A 26,683-nucleotide genomic window follows, 5' to 3' on the forward strand; every position below is an offset into this window, starting at 1 on the left:
GAGGAGATATGGGGAGTTTCACCTTTCACAGGGCAAGGATGTAGAATAAAAAAAAAAAAGGTTCACCTGGACATCCTTTTTCCTGTTCAGTGTCAAAAAGTGAAAATATTGTGTCATTTTATTTAGGGGTGACCTTGAGGTGTTATTTGTTTACTTTCTTCTAACACACCTTTTAATTAATAAACCGACAGAGTTCACACCCAAACAAATTTTAATTAATGTCAGGGATCACTCCAATTTTATTGTAAATTCACCGATCCATAATTAAAAAAAATATTACAGTTTTTGTTGTGAATTTGTTATTTTTCAGAATGAGCATTTTTTTAAAAACTTTATGATTATTATAATCTGTTAACTATCAAATGGATGTATAAACTTGTTCTTGTTATTATTACTATATAAATAATAATGATAAAAGTTTCTACGTTATGTATCTGTTTGATAGAAATTTTTGTTTTTATCTTCTGTAGTTTCTAATTTGTTTGGAACGCTCGCTGAAATATTATTCTTTCTAGATATTTCTCCTTGAGGATACACTGTAAAAATTTCCTGATCAAATTACGGTAAAATTTTACTGATAAATAAACTAATATACCCTAATTTTTACAGTACTGTAAAATTTCTGAGTCAGAAGTAAGTTTTACTATAAAAATAACAGTATTAAAATGTTATGGTAAAAATAGGTTTTACGGGTGCTGCACTCAGGGTGTCAGTACTTTTTACCGTAATTTGATTCGGAATTTTTTGCAGTGTGAGGGCGAGATATCTCGTCTTTCGTGAGTATTTTCTGCGCTCTTAAGACGAAATTATGGGCGATATACGATTAATTTATTACGATACAATTACGATTATATACGATTGCGATTCGATATTCTAAATAAACCAATTAATGTAACTTGAAACTGGTATTTGTTTAATTATAGGTTCTATGCATCTTCAACATAATTTTAAATAGTATAAATTCATTTTAGAGTATATGAGTAAATATGGTTAAAAAAGAAGTAGGGTGATTAAAGTTACCTTTACTTAATGCCACTTTTTTGTTATAGGATAGTTTTCAACCGCAAAAACTTTTTAATACGTTAAATTTGATCTCGTAAGTGTTTTTTTTAACAGTACATAAAATATATTTATAACAGTTAGAAAAAGAACAAATTATTTTGAGTAAACGATTCTATAGTGTTCTTTGTTTTTTAATTTGCACTTTTAGTTTTAAGAATAAAATGAAGTCTTTTTAGGAAATATTTTAGAGTCAGAATTTCTCTTATTCATTATCAGAGGTGCCAACTATTACTATTTATCCGTAATTATTACGACTTCGTATTCAAGATAACGGTCTTGTCTTATGGTTGAGTAACAAAAATTGCGGGATTTTGAGAAATTTTCTAACTCTGTTAAAATAAGTATTTCTTCTCCCTAACTACCATGTTGTTTGCATCGAATATTCGAAAAAAAGTAATATTTAATTGTTACTTTTTTTATTTAATAGTAAATTCATAGATACTATTAATATCAGGTATATAGCTCTTTAAAATTAAGCTGTAAAGACATCTTAAAAATTGTGCCAATTTGAATTTTTGTTAACGTTAACTGTATTTACTTGTGATAACCGATATCTAGTTTAGAAAGTTTGCACCGTTGGGCATAAAATAAACAAAAATAATAGCACTTGCAATGAATAATGTATTTTAACTTAAATCGTAAAATAATAATTACATTCACAAAATCACTTTAATAACACACTAAGCGTTATCAACATTTTTGGTCACGATTCCCCATAAAATTCTGAATTCAAAAGCAGTCATCATTTTAATTCCTTGTCTGTCGTTTGCAAATAAACTTCCAACATAACGATACAACTGCAATATTGTTTCCACAAATAAAGTTATTTTTATTGTTACTCAAACTCAACATCCTTGCATGGAATGTTTTAGATTACATGAATAAAAAAAGGATAAGTACTCCCATGTACAATAGTGTTCCAGGATTTAGTAAACTGGCGCCAATAAGAGGTGAATGACGTCACAAGCTCCGCCTCACGAGGAGTCTATCCAAAACAGCAACGCCTCGTGTATGGAGAAATATAATATGAATGGTTGGGAGATTTTAGAATATCTTCTCAAATCTTATAAACAATTTCTATAAACAATGTATACAAGTTCAATATCGGAAACATTGTAATAGGGTTAAAATATAGACACATTCATTATTGATTTTTATTTATTTGCTTGTTATGTGTACAGATATATTTTTGTTAATTAGTATATATTTTTACATAATAGTATTGTAAAAAAGTTCTTCCAATTTTAACTTCTTTTCAAGGTATTTTGGGTGATACAATTTGTGTCTAAATTACTTCTATGTAGAAGTAAATAAAGTTTAGAAGTCCAGAAATAAAGTTTTCCTTTAAAGAAAATTTATTATTATTATTTTTCATTATTTCGGTTCATCAAATTTTGGTAATAAAAAGAAGAAAAAAAATTCGGTTCATAAAATTAGCCCGTGAACTATCAATTCTCTTAAGTGACGCATTCTAAATTATTTCACTAAGATTTTTTTCTCAAAGATTTCGCTATATATTTACACAAAAACAGACAAGAAGCCATGTGAAACATAAACAAACTAATTAAGCATCGAAGTTGCCAGGTACACAGAACAAAAATATATCAGGGTTATTATAAAATATATAAACAAATAATAAATCGAAGTAAAAGAAATAGACCAGAAAGAAAATTATTTCAACTAATTCGATGTGCGATCTGTATTTAATTAACTTATGGTTAATTAACATTCTAACTTATGCTGATAAAGATAAACTGGCGCTGACGTCATAGTTCACATGTGTGGGTATGTGAGGTCTTCTTGAAGTGCAAGTACCCAATTGTACTCCTTCAGTAATTTATTAATTTCTCCAGTCTTATAGTAAATATTATTGCTACTTATGTGCATTATATAGAAAATTAGTTTTTATGTTGTTATGCTTATTGCATTTTTATGTTCTTATATTTGATGCCTTACTTTTTTGTCTTGCATGCTTATTAATTGATTTTTTTTTTATTGCAGTTCTCATGGACTAAAAAAGAATGTCTATTGGTGAGCAATTAATTCCTTTTTACTACCTCCTTTAATATTATTGCATTATTTATTTATAAATGAATGATCTTTGTTATTCTTACTTATGTTTTAATAAACGTATTTACATGTTATTGTAATATTGCACTAGTACTATTATAATTTTTTAAAAATCTGTATCATTTAGCAATGATTATATCTTTAATATCTTTTATGATAAAAATTATATATTGATGAAAAATTTTTGAATTTATGTTTATTTCCATTTTGTTTAATTGCTATTACATGTTGATTTTGTTATTTAGTCTTTATATGCTATTAGTGATAAATACTTTATATGATATTTAAGCTGTACAATTGTTTTTTTGTTATATATACTTCAAAGCAGATGCAAAAACAACGAATTCCGAAAATGTTGGATTTGTATTTTTAAACAAACCCGGATTTGCAACTAGTATATATTAATTTTACCGTTTTGTATATTTTATTTCACAATTCAAATGCAAAATTTATTTAATTTTTTTTTTTGGAAAAAAAAAATTCTTTGAAGAGAGGCGTTTCGTGGGACTAAACATATATATTTATTTAAAAGCCTTTTTACATTAATAATAAATTATGCAGCAATTATAAGACTGAAAATAATTTATTTTATATTTTAAAAATTTCATCATTTCCATAGAGAACGTCATGATTCAGACTCTGTTTTAATCATGATGTTCTTAATCGACGCATAAGGATGCTTATGTTCCTTGTTTATACTTGAAAATTTGATCATATTAATAAACTAGTCTAGACGAAAATTCATTGTACGGCCTTTGTTTATTTATAATACTCTAGTGTCATATTATATTTTATTGTTGTTTATGTTCTAATGTAAGTTTTAACTCCAAATATGGATAGTGCATACTTTGTGCTCTTTATAAATAAAGCACACACTGATATGTACCTTTATTTGCTCTTTATTCACGTTGTTTTGCCTGATTTAAGCATTTGGTGTTCTATCCTTTATTGTTGTGCTTAATATTTTTTATTATATTGCATTATTTTATTTACTAAATCACACTTTATAAGTGCTTTTTTATATAAATATGAATGATATAATTAAACTTTTTCTGATTTTTTAAAGAATTTAATACAGTATTTTGACAAAATTTTCAATTGTTTTCAGTATTTGCTCTAATATTCCTACTAATTATCTGTGAAAGCTTGTTTGAAGAGGATAATACTAAAAACAATTGTTTTAAAAATAAAATTTGACTTAGAATTATTTCTATTTTCAACACTATTTTTTTTTAAGGAAAATATCTTTCTTGCCTTTAAATATTATAAATTAATTTTAGTTCCACTTGTTACAAGTCCGTGTTTTCGATCATCGTTTTTAAAAAGTAAAAGTTTTTAAACTCATTTTCAACAGGAAAATTCATAAAAAAAAATATATATATATATAAAAACTTTATTATTGAAGCTCTGTTGATTCGTTTTATTGGTATTTGCCGTTCTCAAGTGTTTCTTTCTAGTAGTATTACTATTCTTTAAGTATTTCTTTTCTTATACTTTTTGTATTTTATTAAAATTTGACTTAAAACTATTTCTATTTTTAACACTATTTTTTTTAAAGTAAATATCTTAATTGCCTTAAATAATGCGTTTTGAATATTATAAATTAACTTTACTTAGTTCCATTTGTTATAAATGCGTGTTTTCCGTCATTGTTTTCAAAAAGTAAATGTTTTTAAAACTGATCCTCTACTGGCAAAGTCATAAAAAAAAAAAAACTTCATTGTTATTGAAGCGAAATGTTCTTTGTTGATTCGTTTCATTGCTACGTGCTGTTGTCAAGTGTTCCATGAAAATTATAAAATAATTTTCCTCTCTCACAATAAAATACCTTTTGTTATTTCTTTTCATACTTTTACTATTGTTCTACTTGGAGTGTGGAGTAGAAAAGTTGCGACCAGGGGGAGTGAACCAAATAGAATATTGAATCGATTTTATGCCTATTCCCCGTTTTTGCAATTAGTACGAGACGTGATTTCTTTTTTTTCTTCTGAAATCGAGCTCGGTAGCTATGATATTTTTTAACAATGTGTTTATTTCTAGATTCTGAGAAATTTTTTTAAAAAAGGTGGAAATTTTTTTTTGTGTGATTTATTTTTGAATTTTGTTTTTAAATCATGCGTGGAGTCCGTGTTGTATAGTATTTCATCGTGCATGCATCATTTAATATATATGATTCGTGGATATGGATTAAAAAATATAATACAATTCGATCAAATTAGTCCACGAATAAAAAGATGTACCATTCAAATAACGCTGTAAAAAATTTCGGATCAAATCACTGTATAAAGTACCGGCACGATCATTAAACCATTTTACCGTAAAATCCATTATTACTGTAAAATTCTATACCGTAATTTTTACAATAACATTTAGTTAAGAGTGATTCAGTTATTTTACTATAGTTATTTTTGTAAAAGTTACTGTATATCAGATTTTTTTTGTTCATTAACATGTTTCGGTAAAAATAGATTTCAAGGTGCATAGCGTTTTTAAAAAGTGCTTATTTTTGGTACACGTTTTTTAAAAGCCCTTAAAAGTGCTTTTTTAATTCGGGGTTTGTAAAAAGTGCTTAATTTTCAGGGGTCTGTTTAGAAGAAATTTGGGTCCGCTAACGGACCCTTCACAAAATATCTTCTCATAAAAACGGACCCTTCACAAAATATTTTAACTTAAAAACGGACCCTTCACAAAATGATTTTTCTTTTAATCGGATCCTTCACAAATTTGTTTATCTTCATTATTATTTTGTTAATCAAATAAGTCCTTCCCAGGGCAGAAAACAAAAAAGATGGATGTAAAAGAATTAAGTTTTGTCTTCGGCAGACGATTCTTCCATTATTCGTCCGAAATTAATATTCTGCGTTCAGCAGTATAGGCTAAATACCAAATATGTGTATGTTGCATCTCTAATTTAGAAGCAGCAATTGTTGTTTATTTTTTAAAATTAAAGTTTTTTAATTATAATTTTACAGTGTTGAGCATAATCTTGTATGTCTTTACAATTTGAAAACTCCATGAAAAAGTTTTTTTTTTTTTGCAATAACGGACCCTATTTGCACAAATTCGTAAAAGCGGACCCTGGTTGAAAGAATGTGAGTAATTTTTTCACAATTTCACGAAAAACGGACCTTTCACAAAATGTCTGGACAGACCCCTGATTTTCTATCTCTTAAAAAGATATTTTTTTTCTTTGCCCTGTCGATTGTCGTTCTAAATTACAAAAAAAATGCATGGTTTTTCACTATTTTCTCTTTAATATTTATCAGAAACTAGTTATTTTATTATGATTATGTTTTTGAATTTTATTGATTTTGCGTTTATAAATTAAGAACTTTAAAAGATAGAATTTTTTTTTTATTACTGCACATATCTTAATTATGATTTTTTTTTGTGGAAAGTGATTAAAACTATTTTTTGAGTGCTTAAAAAAATACTTGAAATGTGCTTATTTTTTGTTGAAAAATCTGGCTACGCACCCTGAAAAAGTAACGGCAGCTTGAGTACTTTTTACCATAATTTGATCCAGAACTTTTTAGTTTATTCATATAATAATAATAATTCGATCAAATTGTGTGGATTTTTTTTTAAATCTCACAAATACTTTTATAATTGTTATAAAATTGTATAATTCGAATAGTACCGTTTAAATCTGCTGCGATTTATTTTCCCTTTAAATCCGTAACTGAAGGAAATTTTTCCCATATAACTTATTTCTCATGTTATTTATTATTATTATTTTAACGAGGGAACATTGAGGGATAAATTAAGAACATGTTATAAATTAGTTTCAAAGTTCGTTATGAATTTTTTTAATTAGGAGGTTTTCATATTTTAGCCCCCCGTCCCTCTTTTAAAATTGCGATAATGATAACGTTGCATGAAAAAAAAAAGAAGTTTCGTCACAAAAATATGGTATTATTAAATATTTAGGATAGATTTAATATATTTAGATGATACAGAAAGTTAATACTACCGCATTGTGATTAAATTATTGATATGTAATAATAAAAAATAACATTGTTATTTACATAAAAATCGTTTCACAATTTTTCTGTTTCAATTCACGTTTAAAATTCGAGTTTTTTAAGCTATATAGTCCCAAACTTTTTTGCGACGTTTTTTCGGAATTTCATCGCCTTTTATATGAGTTTATAATAATGCTAAATGGCTATTAAAAATTTAGTATTTTTGTCATTCTTCACGCTGCCTCTTGGCAAAGCGAGATTACCTATGACTTACGTGGCGGCACATAGTGTTAAAAGTACTGTGAAGTTGTTGTTGTTGTTAATTTACGTCGCACTAGAGCTTCACAATGGGCTATTGGCGACGGTCTGGGAAACATCCCGGAGGATGATCCGAAGACATGCCATCACAATTTTGATCCTCTGCGGAGGGGATGGCACCCCCGCTTCGGTAGCCCGACGACCTGCGCGCGAAGTCGAGCACTTTACGGTAGCACAGTTTAACGAGGACCAATACCGCACACCCTCGGTCCTTACGCAGACTGATCCAAGTGGTCACCCACCCGCACACTGACCGCAGCCAGTGATGCTTGACTTCGGTGATCTGCTGGGAACCGTGTCTTAAAAAGTACTGTGAAATAATTCATCCGAGCGAGGTTTAATGTTTTTTTTTTATTTGGCAATGAATTAAATTGTTTTTGTACATTTGTAATTTTAAATTCCTCTTTTACCGCTATTAGGATATTTCTTTATTTAATAGCACTATATTGCCCAAATTTAATGTAAATGGTTTTATTTTTTCCTTCTCTCATTTCAATTTTTCTGTGGCAATTGAATATACTTATAATTTTAGAGTCTTGAATTATCTTTTAAGGATTCATGTACATATGAAATTTTGTAAACTAGAATTAAATAATCGTGTTTTGTGCAGTATAAGATTAAGCCATTGTGTCAGTTATGTATTGATTAAGTTTTGCTAAGCTTAATTCTGTTTTGGAAAATAAAAGTAAACAAGGATAGTATTTACTGATAATGAGATTTTCCATTGGCTCTAATTCGCCATGTAAATTTGCCATACACGCAACCTTCAAATGATAGCCAGGGGTCTGTTTAGAAGAAATTTGGGTCCGTTAACGGACCCTTCACAAAATATCTTTTCATAAAAACCGAACCTTCACAAAATATTTTAACTTAAAAACGGACCCTTCACAAAATGATTTTTCTTTTAATCGGACCCTTCACTAATTTGTTTATCTTCATTATTATTTTGTTAATCGAATAAACCCTTTCCAGGGCAGAAAACAAGAAAGATGGATGTAAAGGAATTAAGTTTTGTCTTCGGCAGACGATTTTTCCATTATTCGTCCGAAATTAATATTCTGCGTTCAGCAGTATAGGCTAAATACGAAATATTTGTACGTTGCATCTCTAATTTAGAAAGAGCAATTGTTGTTTATTTTTTAAAATTTAATTTTTTTAATTACAGTTTTAGAGTGTTGAGCATAATCTTGTATGTCTGTACAATTTAAAAACTCCTTGAAAAATTTTTTTTTGCAATAACGGACCCCATTTGCACAAATTCATAAAAGCGGACCCTGGTAGAAAGAAAGTGAGTAATTTTTTCACAATTTCACGAAAAACGGACCTTTCACAAAATGTCTGGACAGACCCCTGATAGCTCTAATTTTCCTGTAAAAGTCCAATACTGTATTAATTTAATTATATTGTATCAATTCTGCGGCGAAACAGAGTTGAGAGGGTAAAAAAAAAAATATCATACCGAATACTAACAGGGTCATAAATGTTATTAAAACATGTTTAAGAAATAATGAATTATTGTTTAGCCATATATCGTTACATAATTAGTAAATACCAAATTATTATGATCATTTGCCCAGTGCTGTATATGTAAAGTTTTGAATCTCATTTATGAAATCTGGTTATCGAATATTAAGAGAATAATACTTATACTTTACTTCTAGTACTAAGAATTAAAATGAGTAATAGCTTTAGTAAGTTCTGGAGGTATGTATTTAAATCCGTGTTCATTTAAGTCTGTTATTATACTTCAGTTACTAAGGAAGAATAATGACATTAGTAAGTTTCGAAGGTGCGTATATAAATTCGTATTCTGTGATGTTTTTATAATACTTCAAATGCTAAAAACAATGTTTATACTTTATACTATAATTATTATACTTCAGTTACTAAGAAGGGATCGTAACTTTTTAAGGGTACCTATTTAAATCCCTATTCATTAAGTCTGTTATACTTCAAATATTATTACTAAAAATAATAGTTATACTTTCTAACATATAAGTACTAAGAAAGAATAATAACTTTAGCAAGTTACGAAGGTAAATCCGTATTTTGTGATGCCTATTATTAATATATATATATATATTAATAATTATTCTTTCTAATATTAATTGTTATACTTCAGTTACTAAGAACGGTACAAAGGTACTTATTTAAATTCGTATTCATTTAAGTCTGTTATACTTCAAATGTTATTACCAAAAATAATAATAATCTAGTACTAAGAGAGAATAATAACTTTAGTAAGTTTCGAAGCTACGTATATCCGTATTCTGTAAATCTCTAATGCTTCAAATATTAAAAATAATAATGCTTTCGATTATTGATTATTATGCTTCAGTTACTAAGAAATAATAACTTTAAGTTTCAAAGGTACCTATTTATATCCGTATTCATTTAAGTCTGTTATATTTCAATTATTATTATCAACAATTATAATTATATATCAACAAATATAATTATAATTAATATTCAAGTACTAAGGAAGAATAATAACATTAGTAAGTTTCGAAGGTGAGTGTACAAATACGTATTCCGTGATGATGCTTCTGTAATACTTCAAATGTTAAAAATAATAATTACACTTTCTAATATTAATTATTGTACCTCAGTTAACTAAGAAGGAATAATAACTTTTCGAAGGTACGTATTTAAATCCGTATTCATTGTACATCAAAACACCATGAAATTCGTTTTGCCGAGAGACAAGTATAAAACAAAAAAGAAAATGGCTCCTACAACATTACTGTCATGCCATTGTCTTTGATTGTCTTGTCACTTTAAATCGTTCGCCTGTAGGGAAATGATACTGATGAAGATCCATAAAAAAAAAGGTGTGCGCAATACACACACACACGAACATTAGAAAGCAGGAGCACTGTCTCTGTAGCCTTTTTCCTGAAGGTCACCTTCAGGCTGCTCAATCGGTCTCTGCGTTGCTATTGCGTGATGTCCTTTCCCCCTCGCTTTCCACCTGCTTCCCCCTCTTCACCCGGCCTTCCACTCATATGTTTGCTTTTTTTTTCTATTTGTTATTCCACCTCCCCCCTCTTCGGTCGGTATGGATGACTGTGTATGTATGTGTGTGCCTGTGCACTCTTCTGTGAATAGGAACTGTATTCACTCGCCCATGAAATCCCCCCACTCTTTTTATTTTTTATTCTTTTTTTTTATTTTTCTCTTTTTATATTTTTATTTGTTTACTTTTTCCGCGAAAGTTCGTTAGCTTGCTGTGTGACTGACTATAGGAAATAGAATGGAAGGCTGATTATGCATGTGACTACATTCTTTGTGCATTGTTTTTTGTGTTTACTGAGTGTCTTCTTTCTGCTCCCAACTGTATTATGTTTGCGTAATTACTGGTAGTGATTGTGAATGCTTGAAATTTGAAATGGACATAATTGTAACGAAACGTGAGCGCATATTTTATTCACAGTGAAAGGTTTTAATTGTGGTAAATGTACTCAGGGGTTGAGATTTATTTTGAGGTAAACAGAAGGAACTCAAAATGGTCAACATATGTGTTTATTCTTTTTTTTCTAATCAACTCTAAACGCATTTATTTAATGAGGAATTTTTTATAAGGAGTAACGAAGAGTTAAAATGATTTTTTCTGTTATTAAAATTTTTTTTTCTACACCTGCAATATTACAAATAAAGAAAAAAATTATTTTTGCTACATTATTTATTTCATGAGCCCTACAAAATAATGTATTACTTTTTTTTGTTGATTTTTTTAATTTATCACGTGTTTAAAGTTATGGTAAGCTTAGCTGATTGAGAACTTTGGGTTTAGAGGTCCTTCCTCGAAATCAACTGACAAGGGATTGAGAGGAAAAAATATTCTAAATAAGCTTTTATTCCTTTTCATTTAATATTCACAAATAAACTCATGATGGATATTTACTCTATTTGACTCAATCTTTTGAATACATTTAACATATAACGCCGTCACTGTTCTGAATTTGAGATAAAAAGCTTGGCTTATTAAAAATTCTGTATTAATTTGTTTACCACAAAAATATGCCAATACAATTTTTCAATCAACATTTTTTGAAGGATGTTGAAATAGTAAATAGTTAGTTTTTAGGTTTTTGATATGTAAATTTTTGATCTTTATTTTTATGCAATTAACGTAAGGAGAATTTTTAGTGTCATTAAGTCGGTTTTCATCAATTTAAACTGCAATAAGGTTAGATTTTAATAAATCTAAAAACTGAGAAACGTGTAGTTTTAAGTTAATTACTCCAAACCCCATTTCGCATCCTTTTATTGCTTTCAAATTTTGAGGAAAAATTTATAGAAATTCTAAAAATTATCTAGCTCTATTTCCATTAATCTAATAAAGCGATCCCTTTATTTTCTGCCATTTTCTGTAATCTATTGTGCTGTTCTACAACAACATAAAAAGTGTCAAGTTAAAAAAAAAAAAAAAAAAATTCGAGAAAACACTAATTAAAAATTTAACCTAGAATCTAAGATGGCGCCGGTTGAGGCCTCTTTAAAAAAAATTTTCCACGCGTACAATAAATGAAAATAAGAAAAACTAATGTATTTTATATTATTTAATTTATGAGCCCTATAAAGTAATTTATTATTATTTTTTTAACTTATCACATGTTTAAAATTGTGGTAAACTTAGCTTATTACGTTAATTTGATATTATGGAATTTAGTTTAAATTGCATGATTTTATGTTATGTCAGTTTTTCGCACTCTCTTAGATTTATGTGGAGTATTTATTTAACGCCTTTCATTTATATTTCATTTCGTATACTTCTTTTGAAACTGTGTTAATATTGTTATTGTCTGTGCTAATGAAAAAAGACCCTAAAAACTTTAACTGCGTTTTTTTTTCGGTACTAGAAATGAGGACACGCCCCTTTCAAAGGCAGAAAAAACTGTTTTTTGTCTGTAAATAATTTTTTTTTAAAAATTTTATTTATCTATTTATTATTTGCGCGTATCTCCTGCACTTGATCGTTCAATTGTCAACGATTTGCCTTATTTGATCCTTTGTACGGTTGATGTTATAAATGAAATATGAATGAAAAAAAAAAGTAAGGTTCAATATTAACATTTGAAGCCCTTATTAGAATCGCTGGTTATTTATGTTAAATGCTAGGGGGCTAAGCCCCTCTTCCCTGCCGCTCATTAACTCCGATGATTGCTTCGCAATAGTTGTTTCCTGGCATATATAGTTTTTTCTACATAAGTTGAAATCATTCTCGTAAAATATTCTTACCAGAAAGAATTCCGTTGGCTAACGCTTGTGCACCCACTTTCCATGTCATAACATTTTGCTATTGATTCTATTAAGATTTATTAGTGAACATAAATAAACCATTTCGAATTAAAGGAATTTATTTAATGGGTTACGAATAATACCATACAAATCGTATTTAATATACTGGCTGATATATTAAATAAGATTAGTGCATGAAGCTGATAGTTAAGTTCTTAATAATTTAACGAATCTCTTTAAAACTGTAATTTATAAAAGTTAAATGATCTAATCTGTTCCAAAAAATAATAATTGTGAAACAGTCAAGTTTAGAGCCCGATTTAAATAAGTTTGTCTTAAAATACAACATAATAAGGCAATATCAGAGAATTACGTTATAATAACGAAACAACTCTTCTAGTTTTAAACAATTTAAAAAATATTCAAAATCGCAGACATATCAGTGGCAGAGTGGAATAAATTTAAATAATAAAGCGTTTACCCCGGTAAAAACCATTTAATTAGCGATGCAAAAATATTTATATGAAAACGATACCTTAATGACTTAAAATAATTTCGTGCTGATGACAACCAAATAAAAGAAAATTGTGGGATAACTGGATCTCCTACCATGCGAGTTTTCGTCGAATAAAAATGCACCGGCAGCAATGAAAAACTGTGTAAGACCATTATATTTTTATGTTATAAAGAGATTGAAATGTTTCCCGTATTGAAGAATCTATGAATTGAAAAATAGAAGCAAGGAGCGGTTGTTTTTGTCCATGCGTTGTTGGTCTAAATCAAGTTTCACTTTAAACACATTTCTAAGACACAAGTCACAACCTTATATTTATTCCGTTACGTTATTAAAATAGTTTCTAGGTTTGAGTAAACAGGAAGAAAAAGTGTTTAACACCACGTGATTTAACAAGGACGAATATATAAATTGTCTTTTTATTAACTTCCTTGTGTTGCGTGATGGAATTTTTTTTTCGAATGGCCGTAAGAGTTTAATAAATCACTTTCAAAGAAAAAAAAATAAAGGGTTAAGAAGTCAAATCAGGATTTTAATTTATGGTTTCTCAAATGACCTTATAAATTATTCCGATTTGAATAGGTATGCATTTAATTTTGCGTTGCAATTTATCTAAACAAGACTGTGCTACAAATCGTTCCAGTGAAACTTAACTGAAAACGATTTTATTTATTTCTACACAATATTATTTACTTTTTAGCAGTTAGCTAATAGAACATGGCAATTCAACGTCACGTGTGGTACAGACTTATAATTTGTTATACAATATAATGTTTTTATAAACAATTTTTATCTATAAAAAGATCACGTATCAGATTTTTGTTATGTTGTCCAATATGTTTATAGATAAATTTTACCAAGAAACTCGCCATTGCAACGTCACATGCGTATCTATCAGACTTATAATTTGTTATATAATTTAATATTTTTATGAATCATTTTTATCGGAAAAAAAAATAGCAACTCGGCTTTTCAACGTCACGTATCAGTTTTTTGTTTTGCTATTTAATATGTTTATAAATAAGTTTTACCAGTAAACTAACAGTAACTCTGCATTTCGAAGTCACGTGTAGAATTACAAGGCTTTAGTTTTACAATTGTATATTTTTCTAAATACGAATTATATTATATTTATTTACTTAACTTTGATACAGTAATATTCACGGCATAGAAACATTTTGATAGGATTTTTTTTTTGTCTGAATTATAAAATTACTGTAACAGCTAGTAGCTGAAAGAGTGATCAACTCAAACAATTTTTAATAATTAACAGTTTTTCAGCGAGTTTGCAATAATAGTAAAACAAGTATAATTAGCTCCTCTAAATATATTTTTCATTAGAAAATAGTAGACATTTTAATTACTAGAATTGAGATAAGGTGGCTCAGTTGATGATGAGGTGAACCTTCTAATGAGGTGAACCAGGTTCGAATTCCAGCGATGGCTGGTAGATTTAAATTCCGCACCTGGCTCTCATCAACCACAGTGCTTACATAAAATATCTTCAGTGGTAGACGACGGAACATGGGTTAGAGTTCCCTTGCCGTTAGGCTAACCGTGGGAGGCTTTCGTGATTTTCCTCCCCACATAACGCAAATGTGGATTAGTTCCATTGAAACGTCCTCCACGAAGGTAAATTTTTCCCAATACTTCATCAAGGAGTTGCCTTTCTTTCTGGATTGGGTTTTAAATTCCAAGCTACGGAGTTGAACATTAGTAGTCGTAAACCCAAAATTGGGTCGGCTGTTCAATTATTGAATTTATAAAAATATATAATTATATGTATATGAAATAAATAATTATTATATAAAATATATAATTAAAAAAAAATTTAGATATGGAATGGATAAGTTAATTTGAAAGATAATAATATAATAAATTCCAGTTTAAAAGCTTGTATAGAATAATTATTCAATTCTTTTCAACAATTGTTATTAATAATAATTCATTTGTATATTTAGATATGTTTTTTAACTCGACTTTAAGTGTTATTGCGATTTGTTATTATAGCGTATTTTTTGTGTACTTCTAATTCTTAGGTTTTACCAATTCACAATTGCTTCTTAGTTAAGAAATTAAATCTACTTCTAAAGAAGATATTATTTAGAGCTTGATATTATTAATTTAGATTAATTATAATTTGATGTACACCGTTCATAATGCTTTCAGGTTATTTTACGGCTTGATATCTCCGATCATGGCGCTTTTGTACTAGATTTTTGTGACCGGACTACTCCGTCCGTAACGTTTTCAATTTAGTTTGTGGGTAGAGAGATATATCTCTGGTGATGGCGCTTGTGCTGAAGATTTTATGATCGGACATTTTCCATTCGTAATTCTGCTAAAACCAAAGTGAAGCTCATATAAATTTCATTCTATACGTATATGTTAATTATAAGAATTCGTAACGTAAACGACGAACGTATTTAATTAAAGGCAAAGTAAAACTCGTATAAATATTATTTTATGATTTAAATTAATTAAAAGCTTTAGCATATTAGTCACGATTCTGGCATGCGTTTTTGTATACTTCTGATGCTAAAGTTTAAAAGCAGGAGAAACAATTCGTTTAAAACATCATTTCACTTGTGTTTGACATAAAAATATAAGAAAACATTCGTTCTAAACATCATTTCACTTGTGTTTGACTTAAAAATAGTAAGAAAAAATTCGTTCAAAAACATTTCACTTGCATTTGACATAAAAATATACGAAAAAATTCGTTCTAAACATCATTTCACTTGTGTTTGATATAAAAATATAAGAATACATAATGTATAAGATGAAATATCTCGTCCTTAGCGATCTGAAAACGATTCTTATTGTCGTAAAACCGAACTCAGAGCATAAGTATTTTTCTCGATTTCCGGTTGTCGGGTTTCTTTTTGGTAAAAATCACTGTAATTAAATAATTATTACTGTGAAACATACAGTAAAAATGAATTTCATGATAAACTTAGTTTTATGGATTATGTACTCAGGTTGCAGCTACTTTTTACCTTTATTTGATCCGGAGTATTTTTACAGTGTATTACGTTTTAAATATATAAATACGTAATTTAAAAGTAGTTTGTGACTTAGTCATCTGATTACGATTCATTATTTTTGATATGGAGTCTGTCTTTTATATTTTAATTTTCACTTAAATGTTTCATTTAATGATTCGATTAAATTTTATTTAAAGCTCTCCATGAATATATATATATATACTATATATTTTCTTTATGACCTACCGACGATCCTATTGAATTCATGATTTCTTTCGATTTTTTTTTATAAATATATATTTTTGATTTTGTTGACGTAAAATTAATTTGTTATAAAGGCATACGATGTTATACTTTTATCACATATATTAGGTATCTTTTAGAATGAATAAAATATGTTCTGTTACGTAATGTTAAAAAATGAATTGCCTCCTTCACAAGGTAAAATTTTTTTTAATGAAAACCCTGCGGATATTTTTTATTATAAATGAAAACCGTGCGGATTTTTATTTCTTTCTAATTTTGTGCTGAGTCCTCTCTCCCTGCGTCTTTATCTGTTTCATTGATGACCAATACGATCCACGCCTTACGCGTTGCTTATACATACCGTGCCATGCAATGATTTTATAATTATTTTTATTTATTTCGTCGGTTTACTATTAAGTAATTATTAATTAATATGTTATAAAGTGTTTCAAGCTCAAAATTTTGTCTTTTGGTGATTTAAAAGAAGAAAGAAAAGAATAAAAAAACGATATTCCTTTTATTATCCGTTTACTTATTCATTGGTTTTCTACAGATGAATCAATATTAATTTAATTTTTAATCATTATAATTGTCGAAGGTCCTAAGATATCTTTACTAGAATCGTATTCGAATCTTAAAATAATTTTTAAAAACGATAAGGCTTAATACTGGTGATCACAGATCACTATTTTCTTGTTAAAAAATCAAAATCTAGAATTATAAATAAGCAAAAAAAAAAAAAAAAAAAAAAAAAGGTTTATAGTATTTTGAATATATTCCAAGTATCCAATAAGAAAAAGAAAATTGCTATGAGTGTTACGTAAGTGTTATGCCCGTCTAACTAACCCTCGTAACTTCTTCATATCTTTTTCTTATAAATATTACATTTTAACCGTTGGTCAGAAATTCTAAATCACTGTTTGTTTTAATTAATTATTATGATAAAAATATTAATCAAAGTTATTGGTATTGTAACTTAACTTACATTTGAAATTATAATGAATGTTAGATTTTACCGTGTTGTTATTGCATGTTTGTTTGTAGGGGAAAAGAAAAGAAATTAAATAATCTTTTTGTTCTTGTGAATTCATATCATGGTATCAGGTGGTGGGCGATGCGTGCGAGTGACCTTGGGTCGTTGAACTCAATACTTCCTAATGAAACCGACTACTTAATTGGAATATTTAGAGCCTTTTAAGTTGGGGCATTGCTTGGTCTTTCTTTGTCCTTACGCATAAAAAAAAGACCAATTATGACACGCAATGTTTAAATATCTTTGTAAATAGTACCCCGTGTAACTTTATTTTGTACTTACTTCCATATGTTTTTATGTATTGCTTAAGTGGATACTAGCAAGTTATCCTAGAGTAAACCATGAAGTTTCAAATGCTGAAGTTCTTTTTTTAAATTATTAAAATGTAAACAAGTTATTTCAGTATAACTTGACCACAAATTATCCTGACTTATTCTAGAGTAAACCATGAAGTTTCCAAATGCTGATATTCTTTTTTAAAATATCAAAACATAAACAAGTTATTCATAGCTTCCCCACAAATTATCCTAACTTATCCTAGAGTAAACAACGAATTTTAAAACGCTGAAATTCTTTATTTAAACTATTAAAATGTAAACAAGTTATGGCAAGATAACTTCTCCACTGCGCAATCCTAAGTTACCATAATTTGTTAGTATTTGAATGTTTTGAAAAAAAAAATTTTTTTTCCTCAGCATTTTAAACTTATATGCTTTTTTTATGCTAAGTTTATCTGAATTTACTTTTTTATTTACTTTAAATTTTAAACTACCTATGTAGGTGAAAGAGAATTTGCAATGAAGAATTTTTCCCCTGGTATAGCGTCCTTTTAAAGAGTTGACTGGTATCTCATTCGCGGCTGTTTTAAACATGGATCAAATTGTATTTCAAAAAACCCCTTTATCAAAATACCCAACGTCAAAACTTTTTTAACATTCTAACAACCTTATGAACATTATTATTGACATCTTAAAATTTAGTTTCCTATATTTTTGCTGATAATTATAGGTACCAAATATTATTAAAATCATCCCTATTTTCTCTCTGGTAAATATTTTCTATTTCCTTGCAACATAATCTATAACAATTAATTGACCTAAAATTTTGATGCAATTTATATTGTTAAAATAGCCGAATTTCAGTTCCTATTTAACAATTCTTTCTTTTTTTTTTTTTTAACGATAAAAATATCCTAATAGAAATCAATAGAGATTAAAAAATAAATAAAAATAATAAAAAATAAATTAATTAATTAAAATTTATAGCAACAGAATCCTGTTTCGCATTCTGTGCTTTTTATAAAAATTTAACAAACCATATGGAATATTTTTATTTATCTATGTGTATCAATGCATTTTTAAATGTATGATAATTATGACCAAATAATTATATTACTATTTGCTCATAAAATCAGTTTTTATTTTGTCATAATATATTCTGTTTACAGAGCCTTCAGCTATTACCCAACGTTATTTTAAAGTATTTAACGCCTATTTTTGACCCTTGACATGGCCAATTCTTTTGTTCATGGTTTTTGTTATATTTTTTAATGGTTTTGCATTTTTACATACGTTAGCTTGAAACAAGGAAAACACATGTGTTACGTTGCTTCATGGTTTTTCCCTTCATGTGCTTTTATCTGCAGCTGTGGAACCTGTTTCTTTATGATTTTTCTGAATTTTTCTTATTGATTTTATGATTTTTCTCCCCCTTTTTCTAGTGCTTTTTTTTTTTTTTTTTTTTGCTACAAAATTAACGTGTGTTATGTCCCTCTACTTAACTATTTTTTTAATAGTTATTGCATATCAGGGTTGGTTGGATAATTCCAAGTATTGCTGTGTGTTAGTTTCTTAACAATCTTTGTTAAGAAAGTTTTACTTATTGTCTCGAAAGAGAAGTTTCTTAAAAAAACCTAGGAATTTTCTCATACAGCATTATCTGTGAGGTTTTTAAGTTCGTGCTTTTAAAATTGAAACAAATTTTTTATGTGCTCTTTTTTTTCGATGCATAAAAATAGTTTCCAATTTAATAATTGTAATTTTATGATTAAATCTCGTATCGAATACGTTCTAAAAAAATTAAAATGCTAAAGAATTAAAATAAAGTGTTAAATATTAAAATTTAACCAGGTTTTAATGTGCTTTAATTTTTGATACATAAATAGTTCTCAATTTAACACTAGAAAGACTGGAAATTAGTCTATACCTATATTGCCCAAAAGCAGTCAAAATGGCTGGATTGTGAATGCGTAAATAAATTTGTTTAAAATAAATTTTTAACATTTTTTATATTATTTTACAGTTATATGCCAAGTTATTAGTAAATATTAACAATAAAAAAAATTATATGTTGTACAAAAAGTCACAAAATTGTTAGAAATTGTGTCATTATATACATCATTGTTTTCTAATTGAAATTAAATAGCAGTCAAAGTGACTTCCTTAGACAATCTAGTGTTAATAATTATAATTTTATGATTAAATAACGCTTTGAATATAATCTAAAAATTAAAATTTTATGGACGTAATAATTTGACTTAATTTTTAATATGCACTGCTTTTTAATACATAAACAGTTCCCGATGCAATGACTAATTATATGGTTAATTAATGCATTGATTACATTCAAAAATTAAATTTAGAATTTAATTTTAATATGTTCTGTATGATTTTTGATGAATAAAAAAGTAGTTCCCAATTTAATGTTTATAATTTTATGATCAACGTAGTATGTCGATGTTTTTTAGAATTAATTTATCACAGAGTCGATCATTTTTTGCGAGAGATCAATTGATAAAAAAAGTCTTATTCGATGACATAAAAAGAATGAAGCATTATCAATTTTATCATATGACTTCGACTTAATATTTGTGAATGCCATGACATGTTTTTCCAGCTTTTGGCTACAGTGTCAGACCATAGTAGATAATCTTGCTCCTTGAACAATGGAGTCAGGAAGAAGAGTGCTTATGAAGTACACGTACTTAAATTGTTTTTATTTACTAGAATATGCTATTCTGTTGCCATTCCTCGAATAGGAACTATTTTTCGTGTTCAGTGATTAGCAGTCATCCGATACTCTACTTCCTGAAGACCACTCCGAAAATAAACATAATTCTAGTTAATTTTGGAATTTTTTTTCTCCACTCGTGACCTTTAAACCGTTCTTTCTTATCAGTGGAATTGTTTTTGTGATATTTTTTTTTTGTTTAAAGCAACTTTTAATTATTCCCAACAAGAAATATTTAAATGTTTACATGCTTTTGTATTGTATTGCTTTGTGTTTATACAAAACAACAAAAAAAATTGTGAAAGGTTCACTACCGCAACTATGACGAAATTAGAATTGTCATTAGAGGAGCAACCATTTCATGCTTTTGGTATTTATTCGCCACATATTCATACTAATATCAACCATGAGTGAGCACAGTGAAATTTACTTTTTTTATTTTGCCTGATTTCCAATTTTTTTTTCAGACATAGCTTATTATAAGCTGCATTGATTTATATAATTTATATGCATTTAGCGCGTAATAATGCTTGCGTTTTGCTGTTTAATATATTTAAATCTTACGTTTTAAATTTTAATTTTTGTCTAACTGTATTAGACCCTTTTTTTTCCAATTTCGTATGGAAAGTTGACTTCGATGTATTTTTTTGATCGAAAACAAATCGATGTTAGTTTTAGAATAGGAAAGGCAAGTATTTGTACCATATATCTGTTCCAAGTGTTGGGGAAAATTTATATTTATGTACTTAAAAATATGAAGTATATTACTGCAAGTCGCGTGTATGTGTAATTTTTTTCATTGAAAATTAAATTTGCAAGTTTTGCTTTTTGCCTTTTTTTTTTCTAAGTTTCGAGTGTCTCTTAACTAACGCTTTTTGGACACGATTTTGTTTTTTTAAATATTGTTGACTTTCCTACATGTTCTCTTTGTATTTTGGACGAGTGTCACACACTATTTACTTTCTGTAGTACACGAAGATAAAAATACTGTAAAACTACTGTACTTCATGGTAATGGCATTTCTGGTACAAACCCCCCCCCCCATAAATTTGGTTTATGAAACCAAAATATACGGTATTTAAATGATTCATTTGGTAATTTTTTCATTCATATGGTAATGATTTACCGGAAATTCTGGTTTTCGAAATTATAGTTCCTATTATCAAACAATTTAGTAAAAATTACAAACCAGAAAACTAAATTTAACCGAATAAATGGTTTTTATGGCATGCTCTTAGGAATTACGATAAAATGATCAAATTTTACCATATATGATAAAACCATTTTTAATTAATACTTTTCCCGAAATCAAACAGCTGCGGAAATAACCGAGCTCCTTTGGTGTTTTTATAGAGCCAGAAACGCGGTAAATTTTGCCATATTCTGGTAGTTTTGACCATAGTTTCTTTTTTTTTTTCTTTTTTTCTCAGTGTGGAGTGGGGAAATATGAAGTAGTACGTAGTCTTAATATTAATTGACTGGCGTGTAATAAATAAAATAACTAATCCTTTAAAATATTCATTAGTTTTTATTATACATTTACCTGTATCTCTACCGCTATCCTCAAAAGGGTTATTATTCATTATTTTTAAACAAAAGAATCTCATTTAGTGTTTCTGCTTTATTATTTTCTATAGGGGCCATTTGTAAATGATGCCACACCTTCTTTCAACATTTTTGATCCCCGCCTTCTCTTTGAAAAAATTGGCAATCGATTTGGTTTGAAATCACTTGAATAATAAAGCAAATATTCAGTAGTGTAATGAGAAAAATATAAGTTTATTTGAAAATGAAACGACACGGTACAGCAATGCGTATGTTTGCAAATATATGCATATTTTCAAAAGAGGTTTCTTACATTTTGTTTCCCTTAATAAAGTTAGATTAATGTAAAGTTTTAAATTTTGAAAGGAAATTTTAATTTTATTTTTATTATTTAACTGTTTATAAATTATTTTCTCTTTTAAGTTTCGTGTAAATCCTTAAAATGCGTTTGTTTACATTTATAATCTTATGCATTTTGGGTTTTTAATGTCATAGTTTCAGTTTTTTATCTTCTTCAAAATGTATGGAAATTAGTTTAGAAACAGTTGTAAAACTTCCTATAAGTACGGAATTCCCCCCCTCCCCCGATTTATTCCAATGCAAAAGGTAGCACCTGCTGCTCTCTGCCTCAAGTTTTTCAGCCCCAGCGTAAAAATCATCTGTTATCAAACAACTTTCTCAATAAGAGATATTTAATTCAGAAGGAAAAAAACGAAATGGCGATTTAAGTTGCATTTTGAAAGGCATTTGTTATTAACCTAAGGGAAGAAAGGGATTTGGAGGCCTCCAAACACATTAAAATTCTTATTTCCTAAAGCCATTTTCGAGAAAATAGTAGCCTGGAGCAATCCAGTTCTAAACGAACAGCAATGAAATGCATTATCGAATCCAAATGTAGGTTGCAGAAGGGTAAATGCCCTCTAGCTTTGCCATCACTCATGCGTGGTAGACTTGTGCTTCCTTCTTTATTCGATGCGGGTCTGTTCGACTAATAGGTCAGCAAAAGTTCTTCCCACTGATAATTGCTTCAATTTTTGTTGTTCTTTCTTACAGTTGTTCCCGCCATGTTGTAGGTCAAGAACAATTACGCCTTTTTCCTTTTACGACACGTTTATTTTCTTCATGAAGTGACCTTATTCTTTTGCTAAAACAAAACTCTTATTCCTGCTCAATTTAATACAACTCAGTATTTACCTTGCTTTTAATTAAATTCAGCGGAGAGCTCATTTTAAGTTTTTAGTTATTGATTTTTAATTTCACCACAACTGCAACCTAAGCTTATTCGCTTTGATCGCAGGTATAGTTGGTATCTGATTCGTGATTCGATGGTTCGAATGTGTGATTTGCGTCATTGAACTGATTCTGTGTTTTGAATCATCTTTAAACTGATATAAATAAGTTTCAAATTTACGAATCACTATTTTTCTTCTTCTTCATTTTTATGGGAACAAGGTACTAATGCCGAATTCTGACTTCAAAATCGGTTGCTCTTTAGTAGAATTTTATGATTCGGTCATTTTTAACAATGATTCGCGTCTCGAACTGATTCAGTGTTTTCCCTCATAATTTCGAAACTTCTATTGTTGATTCAATGATTCGAATTGTTATATTTTTATGATTACAGATTCGAATTTTAATTTCTACTGTTTTAAATTCTAATATGTACTTTTCATTTAAAATAAGTGCGACGCAATATGAATTCTATAGTTGCCTTGTTTTTCCCCCCTCAAATATTCGAAATAAACTCCTGTATTTTATAAATCTTTATAAAAAAACATTTTTCTTTTATATTATATTTTTTATCTGCGTATAAATTTTTGTTCATCTATTCAGATTTTTCATACAACGAAATCAATTAATTCCACTTATTATAAAAAATATATAACTGTTCTTTTATTTTTTTTAAAAAACTTACTGATAAATAAAATGTATTTAATCATCAAACATTTTTCTGTTATACTTACGCTATAAATATTTACTGTATGCGATTACCCATGAAACAGTTAATTCGTATCAGATAAAATGAACAATTTAATTGAATCAACTGATTTAAATCAACTGATCTAAGTCACAGATTCAAATCACTTAAGATAACTGATTTGTGCAGTTCAAACCACATTGATGACCTTATCTAACTCTATACTGTAGTAGATAGCAGTATTATTGCTATCAAGATATTATGCATTGATATCAAGATATTATGCATTGCTATCAAGATATTATGTTCTTGATGGATTTAGATCTCATCCTTATGCTTTGGGACTGCACAATATCATTGCCCAGAGTGATTACAAAGCCTAGATCTAGAACTAAAAGAATTAAATACAGCAATTAAAATATCAACAGGAACTTAACGCTAAAAATAGATAAATGTCACAGTATTCTTTAACTATTTTGTGTTCAGAATGTATTAACAGATCAATAAAGCAAATATTTACTTTTTGTGTGGGAATCACAGGAAATTATTAAAATAATTATCAACGGTAGACCAAAGTTCTACTATTATTAATACTATTATTTTACCTCGAACGTAGACTGGTTTTAAAAGATTACATTGACTTTAAAAAAATTATTGTTAAGTAATTTTTTGCAAAACAATTTTTTAATTTTCTTGAAAGTTCTCTTCTTTAAATTAAGATTATTGTTGAATTTGTAGGACCTTAATATACTATATAGTTATATCGAATTTCATTCTGGTTTGTAGAAGATTCACATTATAATTCTCATTTTTATTGCCAAGATTTTGAGCTTAACTTACGTTTCCTTTTATAATTAATGTTGCATGCTTCCTTCTATAATTAGCATAATAATAATTCTAATTCTCGCGAAACTCGTAATTTATTTTTCTTCCCCAATAAATTTGACTAATACATGTTAATTCTATTCCCATAAGAAAGATCTGAATTTTTTTTTTAAATACTTTATAATTTATATTTTTACACATTAAATTTGCCATCGTAAGTGTTCATTGTTTTTCTCAAAATGATTTATGATCTAAACTAAATTGGAATTCTCCATTCAATTTCTTTCCGGATCTACTATCTTAAAATAATTATTCGGTTTGAACTATTTTTGTTCTCTGATGAACTGTCCTCTGATGCTGAAAAATAATTCTTTAGCCATATTAGTAAATCTTATGCTTGACTCCATTTGTTAATCTAAAAACCAAAATGTAAATATTTCAGTTTATTTTTGGAAACGTTATCTTTTTATTCCGGTTAAAATACTTTCATTAACTTTCTCTTTACCATTTAAATTGATGTAAATTAACCCAATTATTTCTCTTTAGAGAAAAGTATTCGGTCGAAAATATTTGCGTTTTTTAATAAATTAAATTCCGTCTCCACTTAATTTGATCCAGTTTAGAATTTCAAACCTTTTAAATGGAATATATTCTTCTTCGAGAAATAATTAATGTATTTGAAATACCTTAATTTGTTTTCAATTTCTATTTGATTTAATTTGAATTAATTGGATACATTATTTTATTAATGCTGTAGAATTCTTTGGGAAGTTAGCAAAATACCAGGAATAGTTTTATTGTATTTTTAAGGTTCTTTCCGCTTGTTTTAAAAAATATTTTCGGAACTAAAATTGGCTTTTAATGCCTTATTTGTTTTTGAAATAAACGTTCATTGTTTTAATTTTATTATTGATTTTTAATTTAATTAATTGAGTTATTAGGTGCATACATTTTAGGTGTAAATTTGAAAAGAAATATTTCTAGCAATTTATGTTAAAATTCTATAATCTATTCTTTTGAAATTATAATTTCGTGTCGACTGTCTTCTAATTTTCTTACTCTTGAATATCTAAAAAATGTATACAAATCTCATGTTTTTACAAAATTTGAAATCCTTTAAGAAAAATAATTTTCTACTGAAATAATACATTTTATTGTTTATGCTTGCGTTAATTCTTTAGCAACGTAATATTTTGGTTTGCGATCAACGTTAAAATTCTTTATTTTTTATTAAGACATAGGTGCTATCTCTCTCTATTACAATTTTTTTTCCCAAAGAGAACTTCTTCGATACACTTAGAGAAGAATACTTTTAATTCCTGAGAAAAGCATGCTCTCTGTTTAGAAAAGAAAAAAAAAAAAAAAATAAATTTTCCTTCATTAAATTAATTATTTTTAGAGAGAAAAATTTTTGACATTAGAATCATAATTGCATAAATTATTCATCATTTGCATAAATGTTACTAATGTTAAATAATTGAAGTGTGCTCTGAAAAAATCCCTTATACAGTATTTTACTGTTGCTCCGTTTGTTAACATCAAGATCTTCCTATTTTTATTTTTAAACGTTGTCAGCTATGTAATATCTAAAGTAAATTACTTAAATGCATTTTAAGTAAGAGAAATTAAACAAAAGCGAAAAACTAAGCATTTCCGACACTCTGTGGTATTGATTACTTTTTTTATTTGTTTTTTTTACGCTTAAGGTTATCTGGGGGGAAAAAAATTTCAATTAAAAAAAAGAATTCTTTGTAACACTTTTTCAATTTACTAAGGGTAATATGGAGGAATCTTTTGTTGTAGATAATAAATTATGCCTCAGGAATAATTTTATGTTGTATGTTGGAATAATAAATTTGTAAACATTATATGCCCACAGGGGTCTGTTTAGAAGAAATTTGGATCCGTTAACGGACCCTTCACAAAATATTTTTTCATAAAAACGGACCC

The 26,683-nt window shown here is 27.9% G+C and overlaps 1 protein-coding gene across 1 annotated transcript in view; it reads left to right on the forward strand.

Moving 5' to 3' along the window:
* The window catches only part of Smr (nuclear receptor corepressor smrter), an 85,379-nt gene that overhangs the window by 30,759 nt on the left and 27,937 nt on the right, over positions 1–26,683 (forward strand). The window contains exon 2 of the mRNA XM_016063980.4: positions 3,064–3,093. Within this exon, the coding sequence (XP_015919466.1) occupies positions 3,064–3,093 (30 nt within the window). The remainder of the gene's footprint in view (positions 1–3,063; positions 3,094–26,683) is intronic.

This window comes from Parasteatoda tepidariorum, chromosome 1 (assembly GCF_982258835.1).
Source record: "Parasteatoda tepidariorum strain Cologne lab strain chromosome 1, Ptep-v5.0, whole genome shotgun sequence".
NCBI lineage: Eukaryota > Metazoa > Arthropoda > Arachnida > Araneae > Theridiidae > Parasteatoda > Parasteatoda tepidariorum.